The 21,075-nt window shown below is 44.5% G+C and overlaps 2 protein-coding genes across 2 annotated transcripts in view; both read right to left on the minus strand.

Annotated features, from left to right (window-relative positions):
• The window catches only part of LOC311109532 (uncharacterized protein), an 11,750-nt gene extending 5,703 nt beyond the window's left edge, over window positions 1-6,047 (minus strand). Inside the window, exons 1-12 of the mRNA XM_084152456.1 lie at window positions 5,914-6,047; window positions 5,614-5,777; window positions 5,429-5,453; window positions 5,081-5,194; window positions 4,547-4,684; window positions 4,263-4,369; window positions 3,724-3,844; window positions 2,888-3,590; window positions 2,012-2,636; window positions 1,228-1,315; window positions 494-654; window positions 223-247 (exon numbers count right to left, since the gene is read on the minus strand). Of these exons, the coding sequence (XP_084008582.1) occupies window positions 223-247; window positions 494-654; window positions 1,228-1,315; window positions 2,012-2,636; window positions 2,888-3,590; window positions 3,724-3,844; window positions 4,263-4,369; window positions 4,547-4,684; window positions 5,081-5,194; window positions 5,429-5,453; window positions 5,614-5,777; window positions 5,914-5,971 (2,329 nt within the window). The 5' untranslated portion in view covers window positions 5,972-6,047. The remainder of the gene's footprint in view (window positions 1-222; window positions 248-493; window positions 655-1,227; window positions 1,316-2,011; window positions 2,637-2,887; window positions 3,591-3,723; window positions 3,845-4,262; window positions 4,370-4,546; window positions 4,685-5,080; window positions 5,195-5,428; window positions 5,454-5,613; window positions 5,778-5,913) is intronic.
• A 3,369-nt stretch (window positions 6,048-9,416) lies between these two features.
• LOC311109533 (uncharacterized protein) lies at window positions 9,417-19,141 on the minus strand. The gene is made up of 16 exons (XM_084152457.1): window positions 18,964-19,141; window positions 18,476-18,648; window positions 18,344-18,368; window positions 18,109-18,222; window positions 17,841-17,984; window positions 17,394-17,488; window positions 17,179-17,299; window positions 16,508-17,049; window positions 15,924-16,026; window positions 15,500-15,663; window positions 15,340-15,364; window positions 15,077-15,193; window positions 14,842-14,982; window positions 12,672-12,799; window positions 12,446-12,566; window positions 9,417-12,346 (listed from the first exon to the last, which is right to left on the minus strand). Exons 1-16 carry the CDS (start codon window positions 19,058-19,060, stop codon window positions 11,742-11,744), a joined length of 2,715 nt encoding a protein of 904 aa, XP_084008583.1. The 5' UTR covers window positions 19,061-19,141; the 3' UTR covers window positions 9,417-11,741.
• Between the last annotated feature and the right edge of the window lie 1,934 nt (window positions 19,142-21,075).

The raw sequence follows: 21,075 nt of genomic DNA on the forward strand, positions 1-21,075 counted from the left end.
AGCAACACCAAACACACTGCAAACAATAAATTCATGAATTGAAAATGGCCCATTATTTTGGTGTGTGGTCGTGAGTCCTTCACTTCACTTCCTGAACTGACTAGGTTGACCCCAATCTGACCCCAACCTGACTCCAACCCAGCGCTAATCAGCAAACCCCATGTGATCCCAACCCCAGCCTCTTGCGCCAACCCTTAGCCTCAACAGACTCCTGGGCCTTACCGTAATATTTGTTCCAGAATTCAGTCTGAGGGAAAGAGGTAAAAAGAAACACAACCGTCACAAATTCAAACCAGAAAGGTCATGATTCCAAACACACAGGAATTTCGGGTTGGAATCATGAGCGTGTAAAGGTGGTGTGAATGAGTGCAAAGTGAGTGAGTGACTAAACAGGAATGTGATTTATGTGAATATGACGCAAACAGACATGTAAGTGTTTCTGGTTTAAAGAGAGATAGATAGAGAGAAACCAAGATGGAGAAAGGGAATTTACAGTCAGTTTGTCATCCTCAAAGATCTCCCTAGCCTCCTCTATGTCACAGCGTTCCTCGATACACTCTCTCTCCATGTCTCCCTGCCGCCACTCCTCAAATGGGCTGTTGGCCCGCCGCCGCCGGTTCAGAATCTGGCTAGCATCGTCACTGTTCAGGAAGACTGGGGACACAGGGAAAAATAATCATCAGTGGCAGCAGGACGTTGTTGTGATCATCATCATCATCATCATCATCATCATCATCACCATCATCATCACCATCATCATCACCATCATCACCATCACATCATCATCACCATCATCACCATTATCATCATCATCAGCACCATCATCATCACCATTATCATTATCACCATCATCATCATCATCACTATCATCATCACCACTGCCATCATCATCACCATCATCATCATCATCACCATCACTATCATCATTATCATCATCATCACTATCATCATCATCACTATCATCATCACCATCATCATTATCATCATCACCATCATCATCTTTCTCACCTTGATCATCAATTAGGCTGTTGTCATCTTAACACACAGTCATCACAATCATCAAAGCAAGTAGAGATACAGACACCATAACATCCCAGTCACTTGCCCTCACCTGTACTCACACACTGACCCCAATCACTGACACTGACTAAACCCCAGAGTTTCCCTCACTTTCTCTCTATATAACCATTTGTCAACCGTTTGATATGGTGGGGTGTTTGAACGTACCCTCGGAGGCCACGCCGTGCAGCAGCAGGAGAAAGAAACAGGTCTGGGAGAGCCAAAACATGGCCGAATCTCTGGGTGAGGCGCCTCTCTACTCCTGGCTGCTCTGTGGAGCAAAACTCTGGAGAGAGCAGGCGGAGAGGGAGGGCAATGACCTGAGAAACAGGGAGAGAACATGCTGAAGGGAGAGGGAGAGGGGGAATGTGTGTGTGTGGGGGGGAAGAGGGAGAGAAAGGGGGAGGACAATGGAGAGGGTAAAAAAAGAGGGATGTTTGAGAGAGAAAGGGTGGAGAGAGAGAAAGAGAAAGGGAGGACTCACTTCAAATCCAGTCTTCGCCACTCAGAGACGCAAGGCCGTGTCTACTCCACCATTTTGCTCTGTACTCTTCAGCATGACAAACAGCCCTTATTTGAGCCAATCAGAACAGCTCTCAGGAAGGGGCAGAAAGTCCCCAGTGATCATGTGATCAGTGTTCTGAGGTCCAAATCACTGAGCTAATATTGACACTAAAGGATCTGTGACATCTATTCCAATGGTCAACACTGCTGTGTTGTGGTGAGAGCCTTAAATGGCAAATCTAAAGAAATGCGTTTGATTCAGATAATATGCATTTCAGAGAAAAAACAACCATGTAGATAAGCTATTGCTGAAGTGTGGCTATGGATACATTTGGACTTTTCATTAATTCACACACAAAAGCAACACAAATGAGCCAATTATTTAGTTTGTCAGCAAGTAATATTTATTCTTCAGATATCAGAGAGGAATCTTTGGAAGTAAATGTACGTCTTGGGAAGCAAACATTCTGTATGGCATCAGGTCAAACATACTGTATGGAATCAGGTCAAACATTCTGTATGGCATCAGGTCAAACATACTGTATGGCATCAGGTCAAACATTCTGTATGGCATCAGGTCAAACATTCTGTATGGCATCAGGTCAAACATACTGTATGGCATCAGGTCAAATATACTGTATGGCATCAGGTCAAACATACTGTATGGCATCAGGTCAAACATTCTGTATGGCATCAGGTCAAACATTCTGTATGGCATCAGGTCAAACATTCTGTATGGCATCAGGTCAAACATACTGTATGGCATCAGGTCAAATATAATATATGGCATCAGGTCAAACATACTGTATGGCATCAGGTCAAACATACTGTATGGTATCAGGTCAAACATACCGTATAGCATCAGGTCAAACATTCTGTATGGCATCAGGTCAAACATACTGTATGGCATCAGGTCAAACATTCTGTATGGCATCAGGTCAAACATACCGTATGGCATCAGGTCAAACATTCTGTATGGCATCAGGTCAAACATTCTGTATGGCATCAGGTCAAACATTCTGTATGGCATCAGGTCAAACATTCTGTATGGCATCAGGTCATCTGAATCACCACTTGAGTCATGAAACTTACACTTTACATTAAGAGTCAAATGAAAAGAATAGCAGAGTGAAAAGATGTCTGTTTACAAAGCGATGAAACAGGACGATATGCTATACCAGTAGCATGATATACTGTAGCTTCCATCTAATATGAAAATCTTTATTGATGTGATGTGACAACACCTAGCATTAGAATCACTGTAGTGACGTTTGGTGTTGTGTGGTGACTGGTGACAAATCTAATGGGAGTTAGCCATATTCGCTACTCATATTCAATGGGAGGTGGTGGCACTAACTTCTCCGTAGCCTGCTGAATCTGAACCTCATCTAATGCCATCTCTAGCAGGAATGGCATCACCGGGGCACTGACTGAAGGCACCGGGGCACTGACTGGAGGAGCATTCATCACCTCCTCAGCCCAGTCCAGGTAGTTGGCTACGTTAGTGTAGACGCCATAGTAACCCTGTTTGGGGCAGCCCTTCCCCCAGGCCACCACGCCCATCAGGAAGTGGGTGGCCCCATAGTAAGTGACCAGGGGGCTCCCATCGTCCCCCCTACAGGCCTCCTGGTTCCCCACCAAGTAGCCGGCACACAGCATGTTCTGGGTGAAGTTGAAGCCGCTCTTGAGGGTGCACTCGGAGTTGGGCAGGATGGGTGTGGCTAGCCTGCGGAGGAAGGGCGAGGAGGGGGCTGGCTTGGTGCCGGGTTGGGGATCGTTGCCCCCGTTGGTGTGCCTCCCCCAGCCGCTGAGGGTGTGGAAGCGGACGGCCGCAAGCTCACTCTTGGCGAAGTGTTGCTGAGGCAGGCAGACGGGTACAGCGTTAGGGCCCAGAGTTACAGGCTCGCTCAGACGCAGCAGGGCGATGTCACTGTCACCTGTTGCCGGGTCGTACAGGTTGTAGGGTATGGCTCTGGCAACGGGGATCCTCTGCTCGGTGCCCTCGTCTAACTCAATGTTGTGTTCCCCTGGAAACAGTGTTGTTCATTAGGGCAATGTTTTCTTATGTGACATAGGGACACAAACAATGCACAATGTCCTCACTATATGTTTCTAGAAACTCTATGAAAGGCACACACCCACACCCACACCGTAACCTACCTGCGACCACCATTAGGTCCTTGTTGTCTCTATCCAGGACACAGTGGGCAGCAGTGATGACCCAGTCAGGATGAACTATGACCCCACCACACAGACTAGAGCCTTTATGCTTCAACAGGACCTGCAACCACCAGTCCCATCACAAAGACAAATTGGCCACTCTTATCCATCACATCTCATTGCACATAAACCAAAATAATACTGTGGAATTATATAATGCCTTATGGAAAAGGTGGTAATAGATACTAACCAAGTTAATATTACACCCTTTGACTTGCATTCAAGGACAGTGGTTGTATGGGAATGACTGTAGTTAAGTTACTGTATCATAATGCCCTGTGTGGCTCAATTGGTAGAGCATGGCGCCAGGGTTATGGGATCGATTTCCATGGGGGACAAGCACAAACAATGCACTCACTACTCTAAGTCACTCTGGATAAGAGTGTCTGCTAAATGTCTAGAAGCGTAGTATTGGCTAATCAAATGTGAATGAGGTGGATGGAGCCGTTGTGCTCCACAGCCAGGTGTTGATGCGTTACCTGCCATGGACAGGCTCCTTTCGGACAGTGGTTCCCACCGACTATCCTGACTTGTGCCTGGCCCATCTGAGCGTCCGAGCTTGGGATTTTACCACACGGATACTGAACTGATAATGGACAGACAGACATGTGAGCTGCTGTTTCTAACTCGATTCATACATTAACATCATACACATGTTGGCTCCTTTTGGTATTGTAAATATTACAGTCTGTTTGTAAGAAACAGGGATTTCCAGTCTTTAACAAAACATCTGGGCTCATCTACGGTCAGTTACAGTTAGTACCTTGGGCGACACAATTTGTTCCATTCTCTCCCAGGGCGTAACCAGGAGCACAGGAACACTTGCGTCTTGGCCCAGAATCGTCACAGAAGTGCTCGCACTCCCCGTTAAGGTAGAGGCATTTCAGGGTGGCCTCAAATACTATGTTGGGAGATAGGGGAAAGGCAAGTAGGATAAGCAGAATGGGGTCAACGTATAATATCAGCTCACTAGCAAATGTGGGCAACACTTCACATTACAGTGCTCTTTTTGCTGTGTAATTACAATCATCTATTGGTATAAAACTATTGTGAAAACCAGTGTTTTTTTATCCTGGTCCTGGGAACCCAAAGGGGTACACATTTTGGTCTTCGCCCTAGCACTGCACACCTGATTCCACTAATCAACTCATCATCTAACATTTGATTAGTGGAATCAGGTGTGCAATGCTAGGGCAAAAAACGAAATGTGCACCCCTTTGGGTCCCCAGGACCAGGATTAAAAAACACTGGCGTAACCTATTGGTATAAAAATGGCAGCTAGGAATTCTCTTCCTACCTGTCTGACAGTATTTTCCTTCATAGCCTTCAGGACACTGACATGTGTAAGAGTTGTCTATGTAAACACAAGTTCCGTTGTTTTTGCATGGGTTGACCAGGCAGGGGTCACGACCTTAGAGCGATCGATAGGGTAAAGGTTATGACATTTGCTATTTGACATGCTGGACATATCTTGTGCAAATAATGTGATAACAGACATTGTAGCACCATATTGGATTTTAAACAACAATATCATTAGCATTTTATGAAAATGACTGAAAGCCCATTTGAAAGCAATACTCTATCATATCTTGTAGGCTGGTTGGAACTATTTGTGTACAGTCCACAATACAAAAATCCGACTTACCAGTGTATGTCAACCAAAAACTTTTCTGTGGAAACAAACCATACATAGTCAGTTTTAAGAGTTATCTCTGGAATTCTCACATGTTCCTATGTATTGCTAAAGATTTCATTACATTTAATTAAAATAGTCCTTCAATCAAAGTAATTGCAAATATTTTCCCAACTGAAATTACTACAAAATTGCACCGTTCGGCCGTCGTCCTCGAAAACTTCCCGAGCCTCTTCATAGTCACAAATTTCCTCGACACACTCGCGCTCGAGGTTGCCCTGTTTAATCTCCTCGAAGTAGCCGCTGTTGGCGCGCCTGGATCTGTCAAGCACCACGTGCGCATCATCCCTCTCCAAGAAGACTTCAGCATTAAATTGACAAGCCATAAAAGAAAGACAAATGAAATTTGTCACCTCTCCATCTTAAAAATAAAATACTTTCTAATTTAACTAACTGTAATGCTAGATTCAAAAGATATGTTTGCGAAACAAACTTACCAGCGGCAGAAATGACAGTTGAAATGGACCAAAGTCCGCAAAATGTTTTCAGCAGCATCGTGTCTGACCTGAATCACCCAAAACTGAAGAGATTTGAGGTACATTGACAGCTTTTAAACGTTGCCTGCTCATATGACTCACTCACTCCAACAGCTCACTCCCACTGCTCTAGAAACAGTTGCCACAGCTGGGTGATGGTGACCGGAGCTGAATCAGAGGATTAGGCCTATGTATTACACTACATGGCCAAAATTATGTGGACGCACCTTCAAATTGCTGACAGGTGTCGTAGTAAATATAAAATGTTATAGATTGATCTGAGTAATATGTTGTGCAAGAGGTTGTGCAAGACAAATTGTGTTAGGAGCTTGTTTTCAATAAATGTTCTGTGTCATGTGTCTGATACTAACAGTGTGTTAGTTGTCTGTGCATAACATTTTAGTAGCGAACAAAGAACAGAGCACCAGATGGCCTAATCTTACAGGAGTACGATAACTGGACAACACCCACACCTCAGGCCCAAGGCCCCCACCAGTTGCTTCTCACGAGTTCCCTGGACACACACAAACATTTCATTTGCAGGCACACTCATTCTCAACTCCCCTGTCTACTGGTCGGGTGCCAAGGGCAGAGGACTCTGCCGTGCACCAATGGGGCATCTGCTCTGGACAGAGCAGACCCGCCTCCTACGCCTCGGGAACCAATCAAGGGACTAGAAGAAGGACCCCTTCCTTTATGTTACATTGTATAAAGTAATGCTGTAAACTCTGTTTAATCATCCTTCTCAACTGTCTCCATAAGAGGCAATTGATTGGGTCCATGCATGTTAATTAGCAGGATCCCATGCATGTAGCCTAACAGTACAAGATATCTCTGTGTTTAATAAACTGCCTTTTGCTTAAGCAAATTCCTCTCTGTCTAGCGTTGTTGGTTTGTACTCCCTCTCCTAATTATGTGTTCACCAACACAGGTGTATAAAATCGAGCACACAGCCATGCAATCTCCATAGACAAAAACATTGGCAGTAGAATGGCCCATACCGAAGAGCTCAGTGATTTATAAGGTGGCACCATCATAGGATGCCACCTTTCCAACAAGTCAGTTCTTCAGATTTCTGCTCTGCTAGAGCTGACCTGGTCAACTGTAAGTGCTGTTATTGTGTAGTGGAAACTTCTAGGAGCAAGAACGGCTCAGCCGGGAAGTGGTAGGCCATACAAGTTCACAGAACATAACCACCGAGTGCTGAAGCACATAGCGCTTAAAAAATGTCTGTCCTCGGCTGCAACACTCACTACCGAGTTCCAAACTGCCTCTGGAAGCAACATCAGCACAATAACTGTTAGTCGGGAGCTTCATGAAATGGCCGAGCAGACGCACAAAAGCCTAAGATCACCATGCACAATGCCAACCGTCGGCTGGAGTGATGTAAAGCTTGCCGCCATTGAACTCTGGAGCAGTGGAAATGCGTTCTCTGGAGTGATGAATCACACTTCACCATCTGGCAGTCCCACGGACGAATCTGGGTTTGGCAGATGCCAGGAGAACGCTAATTGCCCCAATGCATAGTGCCAACTGTAAAGTTAGGTGCCAACTGTAAAGTTTGGTGGAGGAGGAATAATGGTATGGGGCTGTTTTTTATGGTTCCAGTGAAGGGAAATCTTAACGCTACAACATACATTGACATTCTAGACGATTCTGTGCTTCCAACTTTGTGGCAATAGTTTTTGAATTAGATGTTCGACGAGCAGCTGTCCAAATACTTTTGGCCATGCAGTGTATCTTAAATATGATGTTTGAACCCTATATTTACCTGTTATAATGAATTTCACTATCCTTTGCAATATCATAATCGTTCACATTTTAAGTGGAACTCTGAACGTCTCAGTCTCATTCATTAGAACTGAACAAACAGTGTATGTTATTTCATAATATGCATCATTGAATGATGTAGCTAGGGCCTATCGCTTGTTGGAGGGTCCAAAAGTACCTCCAGTGTAAATAGACCAACTGATGCACAACAGGAGAAAGTAGCTAGGCTACAAAGGATTCAACCAACTTGTCACGCCCTGGCTCTGGGACTCTGTTATGTTGAGCCAGGGTGTGTAGTTTCTATGTATTTGTGTTCTAGGTTCTTTATCTAGCTCATGTGTTTCTGTGTTGGCCGGGGTGGTTCTCAATCAGAGGCAACGAGTGTCAGCTGTTGCTTGTTGTCTCTGATTGGGAACCATACTTAGGCAGCCTGTTTTCCACAGTGTTTTGTGGGATCTTGTTCCGTGTATGGTTTGTGTCTGTTACCTAGGACTTCACGTATCGTTTTGTTTCGTGTGGTGAATCAATTAAAAGTATGTTCACTCATCACGCTGCGCATTGGTCCACTTCCTCCAACGATCGTGACACAACTTTATAGAATTGCTTGCTTGCTTCAATGCCTGTCCTAGTCCATGGGCCAGCGGGGAAAAAAAATCCACTTTGGGGTGGCAAAGGTTTGATAGTATTAAATTGTTCCCCACAAGCCCCTGATCAAATTGATATATGATAGCCTCTCTCCCAAAAAGTAGCTTTCTATGTTTTCCACACCTTTAGATATCTTGTTGTATGGGAGTTTAAGCAATAGAATGTTCGCAGGCTGATAAAGGAATGTTGAGACAAGTTGAAATGTTCACATGGTCATTGAAAATGACTATATGAAACAATAATGGAACATTCTATTGAGTGGATCTCATCTTAAAAAACACGGGATTTGGTTAATGTTTGCCATTTGATCTAATAATTTACCTAGACTGGCTCATCATTGAAACAACAATGTTACAAATAGCAGATCTACATATTTGTTTTAGGGAAATTGGTCAAACTGGGAGTTCAAGAGATCTAAGTCCAAGAGATCTAAATCTGGTAGCATATTGGTTTTATTGTTGCTACCTGTAATAGTCTGTTGTATAGCAATACTCAGCATGCTAAAATTAAAGGTGTGATCTGCCATTTGTTGAGTTGTTCCAGCAAGTTAACATGAAGATTTAGGTAAACACAAATTATCTCAAAAAATTAACATTTGTGATTATAATCTCTTCTGTCACTGACCATCATGATTTTGAAATTATGCTCTCTAACCTTACAAGTTATTTCATGAAATATGTTACCTAATCATTTTGTAGCCATTAGTTCAGTTGCTAGTTGAAAAATGTAATAGAAATTATGCAATTGGTGATTAGAAAAAATCCAGCCTTTAAGCAATTGGTTTGCTGATGCCCTCAACAACCCTCAGTAGCCACTAACCAATACATATTTCAGATGGCCTTATACTACAATATCATTTTTCTCCATAAATAGTGTAACTAGACACCATCTATAAAGGCTTTAATACTTAACCAGCCTCATCACCAGGCAGTTTGTTAGAATGTTATGTTGGAATGTCAGGATTCAAGACATAGATTTGACATTTAACAATATGGCATAATATTGTAAATCATTATAATCACTACAAACCAGTGAAAGAACCCTTTAGGAATTGTATAAATCCATTTTTAATTGTTTGAAAATAAAATACAGAAATTAGGGATGCAAATGATAACCAGAACCAATTATATGAAGTGTTTTTTGCAAATTTTTGGAACAATTTTGCTAATATTTTACAAAGATTATTCATTTTGCAACCCTGCCTAATTTGGTTGTGTTATCAGCATAACTATAATATATTTTTTATTATGATTAGGCATATTACACCTGTCAATGACAGACCAATCCAATTAAAACCAATTGGAGCTGATTGGCAGCCATTTGGGTAAATGTGTACACTATGCTAAATCACTAATAGCTAGGCATCATTGTTTAGAATTTTACAAGCTTTATGTAAAGTTCGGTGGTGCACTTGTAAAGGACGTCACGCTGCTTGCTTAGTGAGTACCACATCCTCCCGATTCAGCCCACACCTGGTGTGAACTTTGGACCTCTGCCTAGCACACTCGACCGCCCTCCTAAAGCGTCTTACCAGTCAGCCCCACCTGAAAAGCTAGCTATTTGATGGCTCTTGTGAGGACACTTCAGGCTGAGGACTATGTTTCACACATCCCCATGTGCTACACACTCATTATGAAGGCATTTTGCCAAAAAGGGTTGCCTGTACCTGTTTGCTGGACGTAATACATTTGTATGGGATATCATTTAGGGTTCAATATATGGGGAAGGTTTCACATCACATTTCTTCATTTTAACACAATTTACATAATCGTATTGCATTTCATATCAACATTTCACTCAGCAATTCTGACAGCTTTTTTGTCATATTTAGCTAAATACATATAACTGACATACTTGGGCCATCATTTTGAGGTGTCCTCATTGTAACACACATTTTAAGCCATTATTGCACCAATTATTTATTCAGTTATGTCCATGCAAAATCAATGCAGTTCCTCCCCATTTAAATGAATGGCTGCCATTTTGAAAATAGGCTGCTGGGACTGATTATAGACCAAATCTATGATGACTCTATATAGCTAAACAACTGCCCCAATTGGTCTCCTTGTTCTGTGTGAATTTAGTTATAATCTAGGGTATCATCTATGGTACCATGTGATAACAGATCACATCCCAGTACTGTCCATTCTGGCTTGATATACCCCAAAATGCATACATGTAGGACCTTTGACCCCCAAGGTGGGCCCATAGAGATGTCATTACCATTCTTATTGTTTCAACCCTTAATGTGTTGTATCATGAAGTTAATAACTTAGCAAATTGCCTTAGTTTGAGGAGATTGTTCCCTGATAATACAACATTACATTTCATACCCTCAATCCTGTTGGCCCAACTAACTGCATAGGGGTCATAACATATAATGCAGTGATAGCCACATTTAGCTACCTCCGATATGTGGCTATCATACCAAAATGTAACCCAAAGATATGGACCTTAATGAAAATCATCATTTAATTTTGCCACCCCAAAGCGGACAAATATATGGACATTTTGGCCTGCTAGCCAATGGACTATCCCTTTCTTATAACACACAAAAATAGCCTGCCGGGTCTGAGCAGAATGCAAGCAGCTTTGTTTTAAGATGTGTGATGGAACATTTTATGTTGGTGCTTTTCTATTTTATACATTTCTGTGTTCTATGTTTGTGCTTTTCTAATAACCGTGACTGATTGAACGAACCCTCACTATCAGTATCTGCAATTTGGCAGTACGCCCAGAACCTTGTTTTGATAGCTCAAGGTTCAAGGTCTCAGCTTAGAGAAGAAGCCTCGTGAGGTATTGGTCTGTCACATGCATGACCCAGTATTGGTCGGTCACATGAATGAAGCAAATGTTAAGGCTGAATTAATTATGAATAAGCTAAATCATGCAAATATGACTCGTCTGCAGTATATAAGAGAACTAACGGGACTGCCCCATTAGAGCTTCTGACAGACGTTCACTATGGTGCATTAAGTTTGTTGGAAACTCTCCAGCACGCTGGCAATAAACAATGCTACATTTAAGATTGACTTTGAGTGTCCCTGTGTAAAAATGTTCACGACAGATGGCAAATGCATTGTAATTGAACACCAACTTACGTAAGAGTCAGTTTGCCTTAATGGTTATCATGACACAGCAGAAGGGTCAGTTTACTTTGGCATCAATCAAGAGTTATTCTTTTTTTTTATCAGAGGGAAATCAAATCATAAAATCAACAAACATACAGAAAAACTTTAGAAAGTGTAGTCAAAGCACGAGAAACATAATAAATATATATACTATAATCAGAAAGCCAAACATGGTTTCAGAGATATACTACAAGTTTAACCCAATAAGGTACTGGGCTCAGCTCTGCTCCTGTTCTGTGACACTTATAAGACTGCATTTGGATTGGCCGTGGTGTTCTGCGTCTGCGTTGTCGGCTGCGCTGTCGGCTGCTCTGCCGTGTAGCTGTGGATCCAGTCCAGGTAGTTGGACACGCGGGTGTAAATCCCATAGTTCCCCGGACGGGCGCACCCCTTTCCCCAGCTGACGATACCCAACAGGAATGTGGTGTCTCTGTAGCGGGTGACCAGTGGTCCGCCGCTGTCCCCCTTACAGGAGTCCTGCCTGCCCTCGATGTAGCCGGCACAGAACATGTTAGCCGTTAGCGTGACACCGCTCATCTCAACGCAGTCCTGGGTACGTATACGTGGCACCTCCAGCCGCCGGAGGACACGCGACGTAGGGCCGTTCTCGCTGCGCCGGCCCCACCCACTCACTGTGTGGAGGTTGATGGCCCAGAGCTCACGCTCCGCCATCGAGCGGGTGGGCAGGCAGATGGGCACGGCGAAAGGCGTGATGGTGATGGCCGTCTTCAGACGTAGCAGGGCGATGTCGCTGTCCGCCGTGTCTGACACGTAGCTCTTGTGCATGATGATCTCTGCTACATCTATGGTCTGTTCTGTACCCTCCTCTATTTCTGTGTCGTGTTCACCTGGGTACATGCATAAAAGGTTGTCAAGATCTTTGAAACAACTCAGACTTCAACACACAACAGGTGTGTTTACTCTTTATAAAGAAATACAGTCCATACCTGCCACCACCTTCAGGTGCTGGGCCTTGATATTCTCCAAGCAGTGAGAGGCAGTGAGGATCCAGGTGGGTTTGTAGATGACTCCTCCACAGAAGCCCTTCCCATTTCTCACTAACAACACCTGTAGAAACACACACCGTGGACAAAGGGACTTCACCTCTACATCAGATACATAAACATGTCCGCCGCTTTGTCTCTGAGCTCAGGTCACTGGTTCATTCAGTACCTGCCAGGGGCAGTGACCCTTAGGGCACTCTGTTCCCCCCACGATACGTGAACGGAGGTCCAACGGGCCGTCTCCCTTCTCAGAGGCGCTGCCCTTCAGGACAGGAACCTTCCCACAGGCCATTGTTTCTGGAGCAACGAGAGACCAGTGGTCATACAGTGCCTTTGAAAAGTATTCAGACCCTTTGACTTTTTCAACATTTTGTTACGTTACAGCCTTATTCTAAAATAGATTAAATAAATTTAAAAAACACAGCAATCTACACACAATACCCCATAATGACAAAGCAAAACCTGTTTTTTAGAAGTTTTTGCAAATGTATTACAAATAAAAAACTGAAATACCTTATTTACGTAAGTATTCAAATCCTTTGCTATGAGGCTCGAAATTGAGCTCAGGTGCATCCTGTTTCCATTGATCATCCTTGAGATGTTTCTACAACTTGATTGGAGTCCACCTGTGGTAACTTCAATTGATTGGACATGATTTGGAAAGGCACACACCTGTCTATATAAGGTCCCACAGTTGACAGTGCATGTCAGAGCAAAAACCAAGCCATAAGGTCGAAGGAATTGTCCGTACAGCTCCGAGACAGGATTGTGTAGAGGCACAGATCTTGGGAAGGGATGAAAAAATGTCTGCAGCATTGAAGGTCCCCAAGAACACAGTGGCCTCCATCATTCTTAAATGGAAGAAGTTTGGAATCACCAAGACTCTTCCTAGAGCTGGCCACCCGGCCAAACTGAGCAATCGGGGGGGAATGGCCTTGGTCAGGGAGGTGAACAAGAACCCGATGTTCACTCTGACAGAGCTCAATAGTTCCTCTGTGGAGATGGGAGAAGCAAAGATGAACGGAGCAAAGTACAGAGAGAGATCCTTGATGAAAACCTGCTCCAGAGCGCTCAGGATATCAGACTGGGTCGAAGGTTCACCTTCTAACCGGACAATGACCCTAAGCACACAGCCAAGACAATGCAGGAGTGGCTTCGGGACAAGTCTCTGAATGTTCTTGAGTGGCCCAGCCAGAGCCTGGACTTGAATCCGATCGAACATCTCTGGAGAGACCTGAAAATAGCTGTACAGCAACCAACGCTCCCCATCCAACCTGACAGAGCTTGATGTGATCGGCAGAAAAGAATGGTAGAAACCCCCAAAATACAGGTGTGCCAAGCTTGTAGCGTCATACCCCTGAAGACTCGAGGCTGTAATAGCTGCCAAGGGTGCTTCAACAAATTACTGAGTAAAGGATCTGAATACTTGTAAATGTGATGTCCGTTTTTTTAAAATAAACTAGCAAACATTTCTAAAAACCTGTTTTTGGTTTGTCATTATGGGGTATTGTGTGTAGATTGATGGAAAAGGCTGTAACGTAACAAAATGTGGAAAAAGTCAAGGGGTCTGAGTACTTTCCGAATGCACTGCATATTCTACAACCACAGGGTACATACCAAATAGCACCCTATCTCCCTATATAGTGCACTACTTTTTTTTAAAGTACTACACTATGCATTGAGTGTACAAAACATTAGGAACAATTGCTCTTTCCATGACATAGACTGACCAGGTGAATCCAGGTGAAAGTTATGATCCCTTATTGATGTCACTTGTTAAATCTACTTCAATCCGTGTAGCTGAAAGGAAGGAGACCGGTTAAAGAAGGATTTATAAGCCTTGAGCCAGTTGAGACATAGGTTGTGTATGTGTGCCATTCAGAGGGTGAATGGGCAAGAGAAAATATTTAAGTGCCTTTTGAACAGGGTATGGTAGTAGGTGCCAGGCGCACCGGTTTGAGTGTCTCAAGAACTACAGCGCTGCTGGGTTTTTCACGCTCAACAGTTTCCCGTGTGTATCAAGAACGGTCCACTACCCAAAGGACAAAGAATCAACTTGACACAACTGTGGGAAGCATTGGAGTCAACATGGGCCAGCATCCCTGTCGAACGCTTTCGACACCTTGTAGAGTCCATGCCCCAACTAATTGAGGCTGTTCTGAAGGCAAAAGGGGTTGCAACTCAATATTAGGAAAGTGTTCCTAATGTTTTGTACACTCAGTGTATAGGACATAGGGTGCCATTTGGGACGCATCCACAGATAACATCATACATGATGACAATACAATTGGTCATACAAAGTTGACATTGTCACATGGCCTGTGGCTGTGACTGCTAACCTTGTGTCAGGCAACACTGTCCATCAGTTCCCAGGAAGTAGCCGTCCGCACATGAACAGTTGCGTCGGCCCCCCTCTTCCTCGCAGAAGTGCTCACACCCCCCGTTCTCATGTAAGCAGGAGTCAGGAATGGCCTTGAATGCTGACATAAAGAATGGGTTTATGTACGTAAATGGGAAAAAGAAACCTTAGAAACTAAAGTTTCCACAGAAACTTCTCCCATCAAGAACTCTTACCTAGCTCGCAGTTCCGTCCACTGAAGCCTGGCAGGCACAGGCAGGTGTAAGAAGATCCTGATATGCTAGAGCAGCTTCCATTGTTCTGGCAGGGGTCAGATTGGCAGCTGTCTTGAACTGTAAGTATGAAACCATTTGTGTACATTTGGGATCTCATGATCAACAAAGACGTTAAAAGATTAAAAGATAGTGGTGGTGTCTGGGTATTTGTGACTGTAGCTTTCAGTAGTGAGAATGAAATGACACACTGTACAGAAGCTCACCATTGTAGTTTTTCCAGAACTCCTCCTAAGGAGAGAGAATGGGGACAATTCACTGAGGATATCAGGTAGGAATCATGTTCATACTCATTATTGATATTTTTGCCTATCATGCAGACTATGGTCTGTTCATGATCAGATTGTGGATCAACCAGGCACTGACCGTGGCCTGTTTGTGCTCAAACACTTCCCGCGCCTCCTCTTTGGAACACTTCTCCTCAAGGCACTCTCGCTCCAGGTCCCCCCTTTTGAGTTCCTCGAACCAGCCGGAGTTGGCACGCTTAGGCCGGATGAGGAGGCCATGGGCCTGATCCCGCCCCAAGAACACTGCAAGACCGGAGGAGAGGGGAGTTGTACACACACACACACACACAAAGACACATATGCACAAACACACAGACACACACAGATAGACAGACACACACACAGACACAGACACGCATTTGCACAAACTGCATGCACATGCACAAGCAAACAGGAAGACGACAGAGAGGTAGATATGTATTGTACATAAATTAACACATTATTACACACACTACACACACACATACACACACACACACATACGTAGGGGTAAGTTAACTTACCTGAGGCGGGATGACAGCAGCAAATACTTAGTGTAAGACAGAGAACATGAAACCACATGATGACTACCCTCAGAATATCTAACCACACTGTCGCTCTCTGTTCCTCTCAGTCCACAGGTTCAAAGTCTGGACAAAATCCTGATTTGGGCCCTAACCCTCCCCTAAAACATGCTTACCTTCCCCTGTCTGTCACTGACCCTACGGAGGTTATTCCTCCCCCTTTCACAGCCCCTCCCACTCTTTCACTTTTTCATCCCTGATCTCATGGCTACATGCCCGCTTAATTGTGTCATGTTTCTTATCAGTTAGGAAAACACTTTATTTTCAAATAACTATTTATTTATTCTGTAGCAACTGTAATTTTCATCAAACACAGACATTAATACTTGGATCAAATAAAATAGATATTTTAGTTTACCATTGGTTTATCTAAGAAACTGTCATCATTATATTCATAGTTTATATATTAATCCAGATTCTAGTTTGGTGCAGGATTATGTCTTGGACTATTATCCAGCATCAACCTCTGAGGAGGTCTGTTAGTGTTTTTTGGAGGGGTGTTTTTAAATGGACACCCCAACTCAGCCGGTCGCCATGGTCTGATTGATCCAGTCCAGGAAGTTAGCGACACGGGTATAGATTCCGTAGACGTCCTCTTGGGCGCACCCTTTACCCCAGCTCACCACGCCCGTCAGAAACCAGGTGTTCTTGTAGCGGGTGACCAGCGGGCCTCCGCTGTCCCCCTGGCACGCATCCTTTTTCCCGCCCCTGAACCCAGCACACAGCATGTTCCTGGTCACATTGAGGCCTGTGGTGCGACACTCCTGTAGGGGGACCCGAGGAACCTCCAGCCTCTGGAGCAGAGTGGACGGGGGTCCCGACTGAGCCAGGCGGCCCCAGCCACTCACCACGGAGGTGCGCACGGTCCCCAGCGTGCGCCCGAAGGAGCCGTCCAAGGCGGGCAGGCACACAGGCACCGCAAAGGGTCCTAGCACTACTTCCCTCTTGAGGTAGAGCAGAGACAGGTCCCGGTCCGTGGAGGTGTGGTTGTATTGGGGGTGGATCAGCATCCTTGTCACCCGCCGAACCTGCTCCGTGCCCTCCTTCTTCGCACGGTTGTGTTCACCTTGAAGGGGGAGGAAGTCAGGATCAGTGGACAGTGGACACTCAGAGGTGATAGATAGCATTGGGTTTTGTGGCAGCTGAGATACTGGGAGGGTTTAAGAGAACACTGTAATACTATTTGCCCACTCACCCACTGTGACTTGCCAATGGGAGGCAGTCGTGTGCCACACACAGTGGGCAGCAGTAAGGATCCATTGTGGAGCCAAGAGGATCCCCCCACATTTATATTCATTCATGTACTGCAGCATAACCTGCAGTGACAGAGGGAGAGGATAGTGTGAGACAGACATAGTTCTGGATCTAGCCACGTGTTGGTCAGTCTATAACTACAGTGCAATGCTATACCTGCCATGGGCACTCTCCCTTAGGACACACAGTGCCTTTCACAATTCGGGGCCCGGGCCTGAACGTTTTCACAATTCTTCCGCAGGGGAACGGAACTAAGAGGAGAGAGAGCGAGAGAGAGAGAGAGAGAGAGAGAGAGAGAGAGAGAGAGAGAGAGAGAGAGAGAGAGAGAGAGAGAGAGAGAGAGAGAGAGAGAGAGAGAGAGAAGAGAGAGAGAGAGAGAGAGAGAGAGAGAGAGAGAGAGAGAGAGAGAGAGAGAGAGAGAGAGAGAGAGAGAGAGAGAGAATGAGGGTGAGGGTGAGAGGTTAGGAGTTGAGGATAAAGAGAGAATACAGGCAAGAGAAGGACTACAAAAGGAGAAGATGCAGCTTGTATGGAGATGGCCTCAAGAAGCACATGGCTGTTGGAAGTTGTAGTTGTTAGGGTTTGGCCCAGTGTGATACAGACCTTTGGGTATGCAGCTACTGCTGTCATTGCCCAGTCTGTACCCAGGGGCACAGTGACAACAGTGAGAAAGGTCTGGAAACTCTGTACAGAAGTGCTCACATCCCCCATTTCTATACAGACAGCCATCATAAGAATTCCTGAAGGCTGTGGAAGTAGAGACAGAGACAGACAGGAACCAAGAGACAAGAGAAATGGAAACCATTATTGAAGAAGATCCAAGAGCCAATTTCAGTGATTTGACAAACAGATACAGGTGTGTTGTACCTACCTTGGCCACAGTTCCGTCCTTCAAACCCAGGGAGACATATACAGATGTAGGTGTTCACCTGACCTACACAGGTAGCCCCATTCAAGCAGGGGCCAGATTCACACTGATCCACCGCTACAGATAGAGACTAGATTATTATTATAACCATTATAATGAGAAATGAGAAATATATGTAGATTTGGCCAAATGTAAGTTCAACTTGAGTGTAGCATTGAGTCCCCTGACGTTAGCCTACCTGAGTAGCTCTTCCAGAACTCCTCCTGCATAAAACGAGAGAGAGGGCTATTTCAAAAGATTCTACTGTTCTGGGACAAATATGGAGAACCTGCTTCCTCAGATTCCATCTGATCATTCAGTTTTCACTCACCAAGTGTTCGGGGAGGGTGAAGATCTCCCGTGCCTCCTCATAGTCACATTGCTCCTCCAGACACTCTCTCTCCAGGTCACCCAGTCTCAGCTCCTCCAGCAGGCTGTTAGCACGCCGCGAGCGCTGATGATGGAGCAACCCACTGGCCTCCTGTCTGCTCAGGAACACTGGAGCTGTCAGGACGGGACATTACTGTTCACACTACATAGACTGTAAATTGATAGACACCCAACAAACTTCCACAGGAACAGAGTACAAATAATAGGAAAAGGAAGAAGCCCAATGAAGACCATGGGTGGTTGAAAAGTTGCCATTACTGCACAGACGAGGCTGTAAATAGTCTCTGTACGCAAGTACAGTCAGACTGACAGAAAGACAGACAGACAGGAAGTCAAGCAGAGCATTGAATAGCCAGCAGCTTATTTGAAAGGTACAGGGCTGAACGGAGCACCACCAAGGTCATTGACATACTCAGATCTGAGACTCACCTCCAGGGAGCCCAGTGCAGGCTGGGATACAGAGGGACAGCAGGATAAGGTGGCTGAGCTTCACTTTCAGAGCCTCCGTGGTCGTAGACGACTCCATTACTGAGCTCTCAGGGCTCGACCCAAGTTCAGTCCTCACAAACACATACCCCACAAACACACACACACAGCATGTCAGTTTCTCTCTCCCCTCCCTGACAGAACATGTATCAGGGTAAACCCACAGGGCAGTTGGCTCAGAGACTAACATTGTGAAATACAGCGACTGGACTGGAGCCAAGGATACATTACTAATATCACACCAACAGGAGGTGCTGTTGTATAACAACACAGTGGAGGCAGGCTATTTGTCCACATGATAAAGCATGCTTGGTAAGGCAGTATAGTTTACAGTGCAGAAAGCTATAATGGCTCTGAGAGGCCACATATCCTCAATGCAGCTTCTTAAAATAACTGTCAACATCAATATTAATGTAGTCTATTGCCACTATAGAACTAACACTTTACATTGAGGGAGGGAAGACAGAACTGTCACTGAGGGAGTTACAGTGCCTTCAGAAAGTATTTGTACCCCTTGACTTATTCCACAGTTCGTTGTGTTACAGCCTGATTTCAAAATTGATAAAATGTCCCCGTCTACACACAATACCCCATAATGACAAAGTGAAAACATGTTATTGAAATTTTTGCAAATGATTTGAAAATGGTATGTATTGGTCCTCTGTAGCTCAGCTGGTAGAGCACGGCGCTTGTAACGCCAAGGTAGTGGGTTCGATCCCCAGGACCACCCATACACACAAAAAAAAAAAAAAAAAATGTATGCACGCATGACTGTAAGTCGCTTTGGATAAAAGCGTCTGCTAAATGGCATATTATTAAAATGAAATACAGAAATATATAATTTACATAAGTATTCACACTCCTGAGTCAATACTTTGTAGAACACCTTTGGCAGCGATTACAGCTGTGAGTCTTTCTGGGTAAGTCTCTAAGAGCTTCCACACTGTGATTGTGCAACAATTGTCCATTATTCTTTTTACATTTCTTCAAGTTCCGTCAAATTGGTTGTTGATCATTGCTAGACAACCATTTTCAGGTCTTGCCATAGATTTTCAAGAAGATTTTATTCAAATCTGTAACTTGGCCACTCAAGAACATTCACTGTCTTCTTGGTAAGCAACTCCAGTGTAGATTTGTCCTTGTGTTTTAAGCTATTGTCCTGCTGAAAGGTGAATTAATCTCCCAGTGTCTGGTGGAAAGCAGACTGAACCAGGTTTCCTCTAGGATTTTGCCTGTGCTTAGCTCCATTCCATTTCTTTTTTATGCAAAAAAAACTCCCCAGTCCTTAACAATTACGAACAATGCAAATAGTCCAGGTAGCCATTTGATTAGCTGTTCAGCAGTCTTATGGCTTGGGGATAGAAACTGTTAAGAAGCCTTTTGGAACTTGACTTGGCACTCTGATACCACTTTCCGTACGGTAGCAGAGAGAACAGTCTATGACTAGGGTGGCTGGAGTCTTTGACCATTTTTAGGGCCTTCCTCTGACACCGCCTGGTATAGAGGTCCTGGATGGCAGGAAGCTTGGCCCTACTGATATACTGGGCCGTATGCACTACCCTCTGTAGTGCCTTGCGGTCGGAGGCCGAGCAGTTGCCATACCAGGTGGTGATGCAACCAGTCAGCATGCTCTCGATGGTGCAGCTGTAGAACAGTAATGTGCTGTATTGGATTTGCCCCAAACATAACACTTTGTATCCAGGACAAAAAGTTAATTCCTTTCCCACATTTTTTGCAGTATTACTTGTTGCCAACAGGATGCATGTTTTGAAATATTTGTATTCTGTAGAGGCTTCCTTCTTTTCACTGTGATTTAGGTTAGTATTGGTCCCTCCTATAGCTCAGTTGGTAGAGCTTGGTGCTTGCAACGCCAGGGTTGTGGGTTTGATTCCCACAGGGGGCCAGTATGAAAAATGTATGCACTCACTAACTGTTAGTCGCTCTGGATAAGAGTGTCTGCTAAATGACTAAAATGTATTGTGGAGTAATTACAATGTTGTTGATCCATCCTCAGTTTTCTCTAATCACAGCCATTAAACTTTGTAACTGTTTTAG

This window comes from Coregonus lavaretus (assembly GCF_964263955.1).
Source record: "Coregonus lavaretus genome assembly, chromosome: 35".
Classification (NCBI taxonomy): Eukaryota; Metazoa; Chordata; class Actinopteri; order Salmoniformes; family Salmonidae; genus Coregonus; species Coregonus lavaretus.

Coding starts and splice junctions, on each gene's coding strand:
- LOC311109533 (XM_084152457.1), bottom strand. CDS start 19,060: ATGGAGTCGTCTACGACCACGGAGGCTCTGAAAGTGAAGCTCAGCCAC. Junction 18,369..18,475: donor TCACCCTCCCCGAACACTTG/GTGAGTGAAAAC, acceptor CGTTTTATGCAG/GAGGAGTTCTGGAAGAGCTA. Junction 12,567..12,671: donor AGGGTCACTGCCCCTGGCAG/GTACTGAATGAA, acceptor GTGTTTCTACAG/GTGTTGTTAGTGAGAAATGG.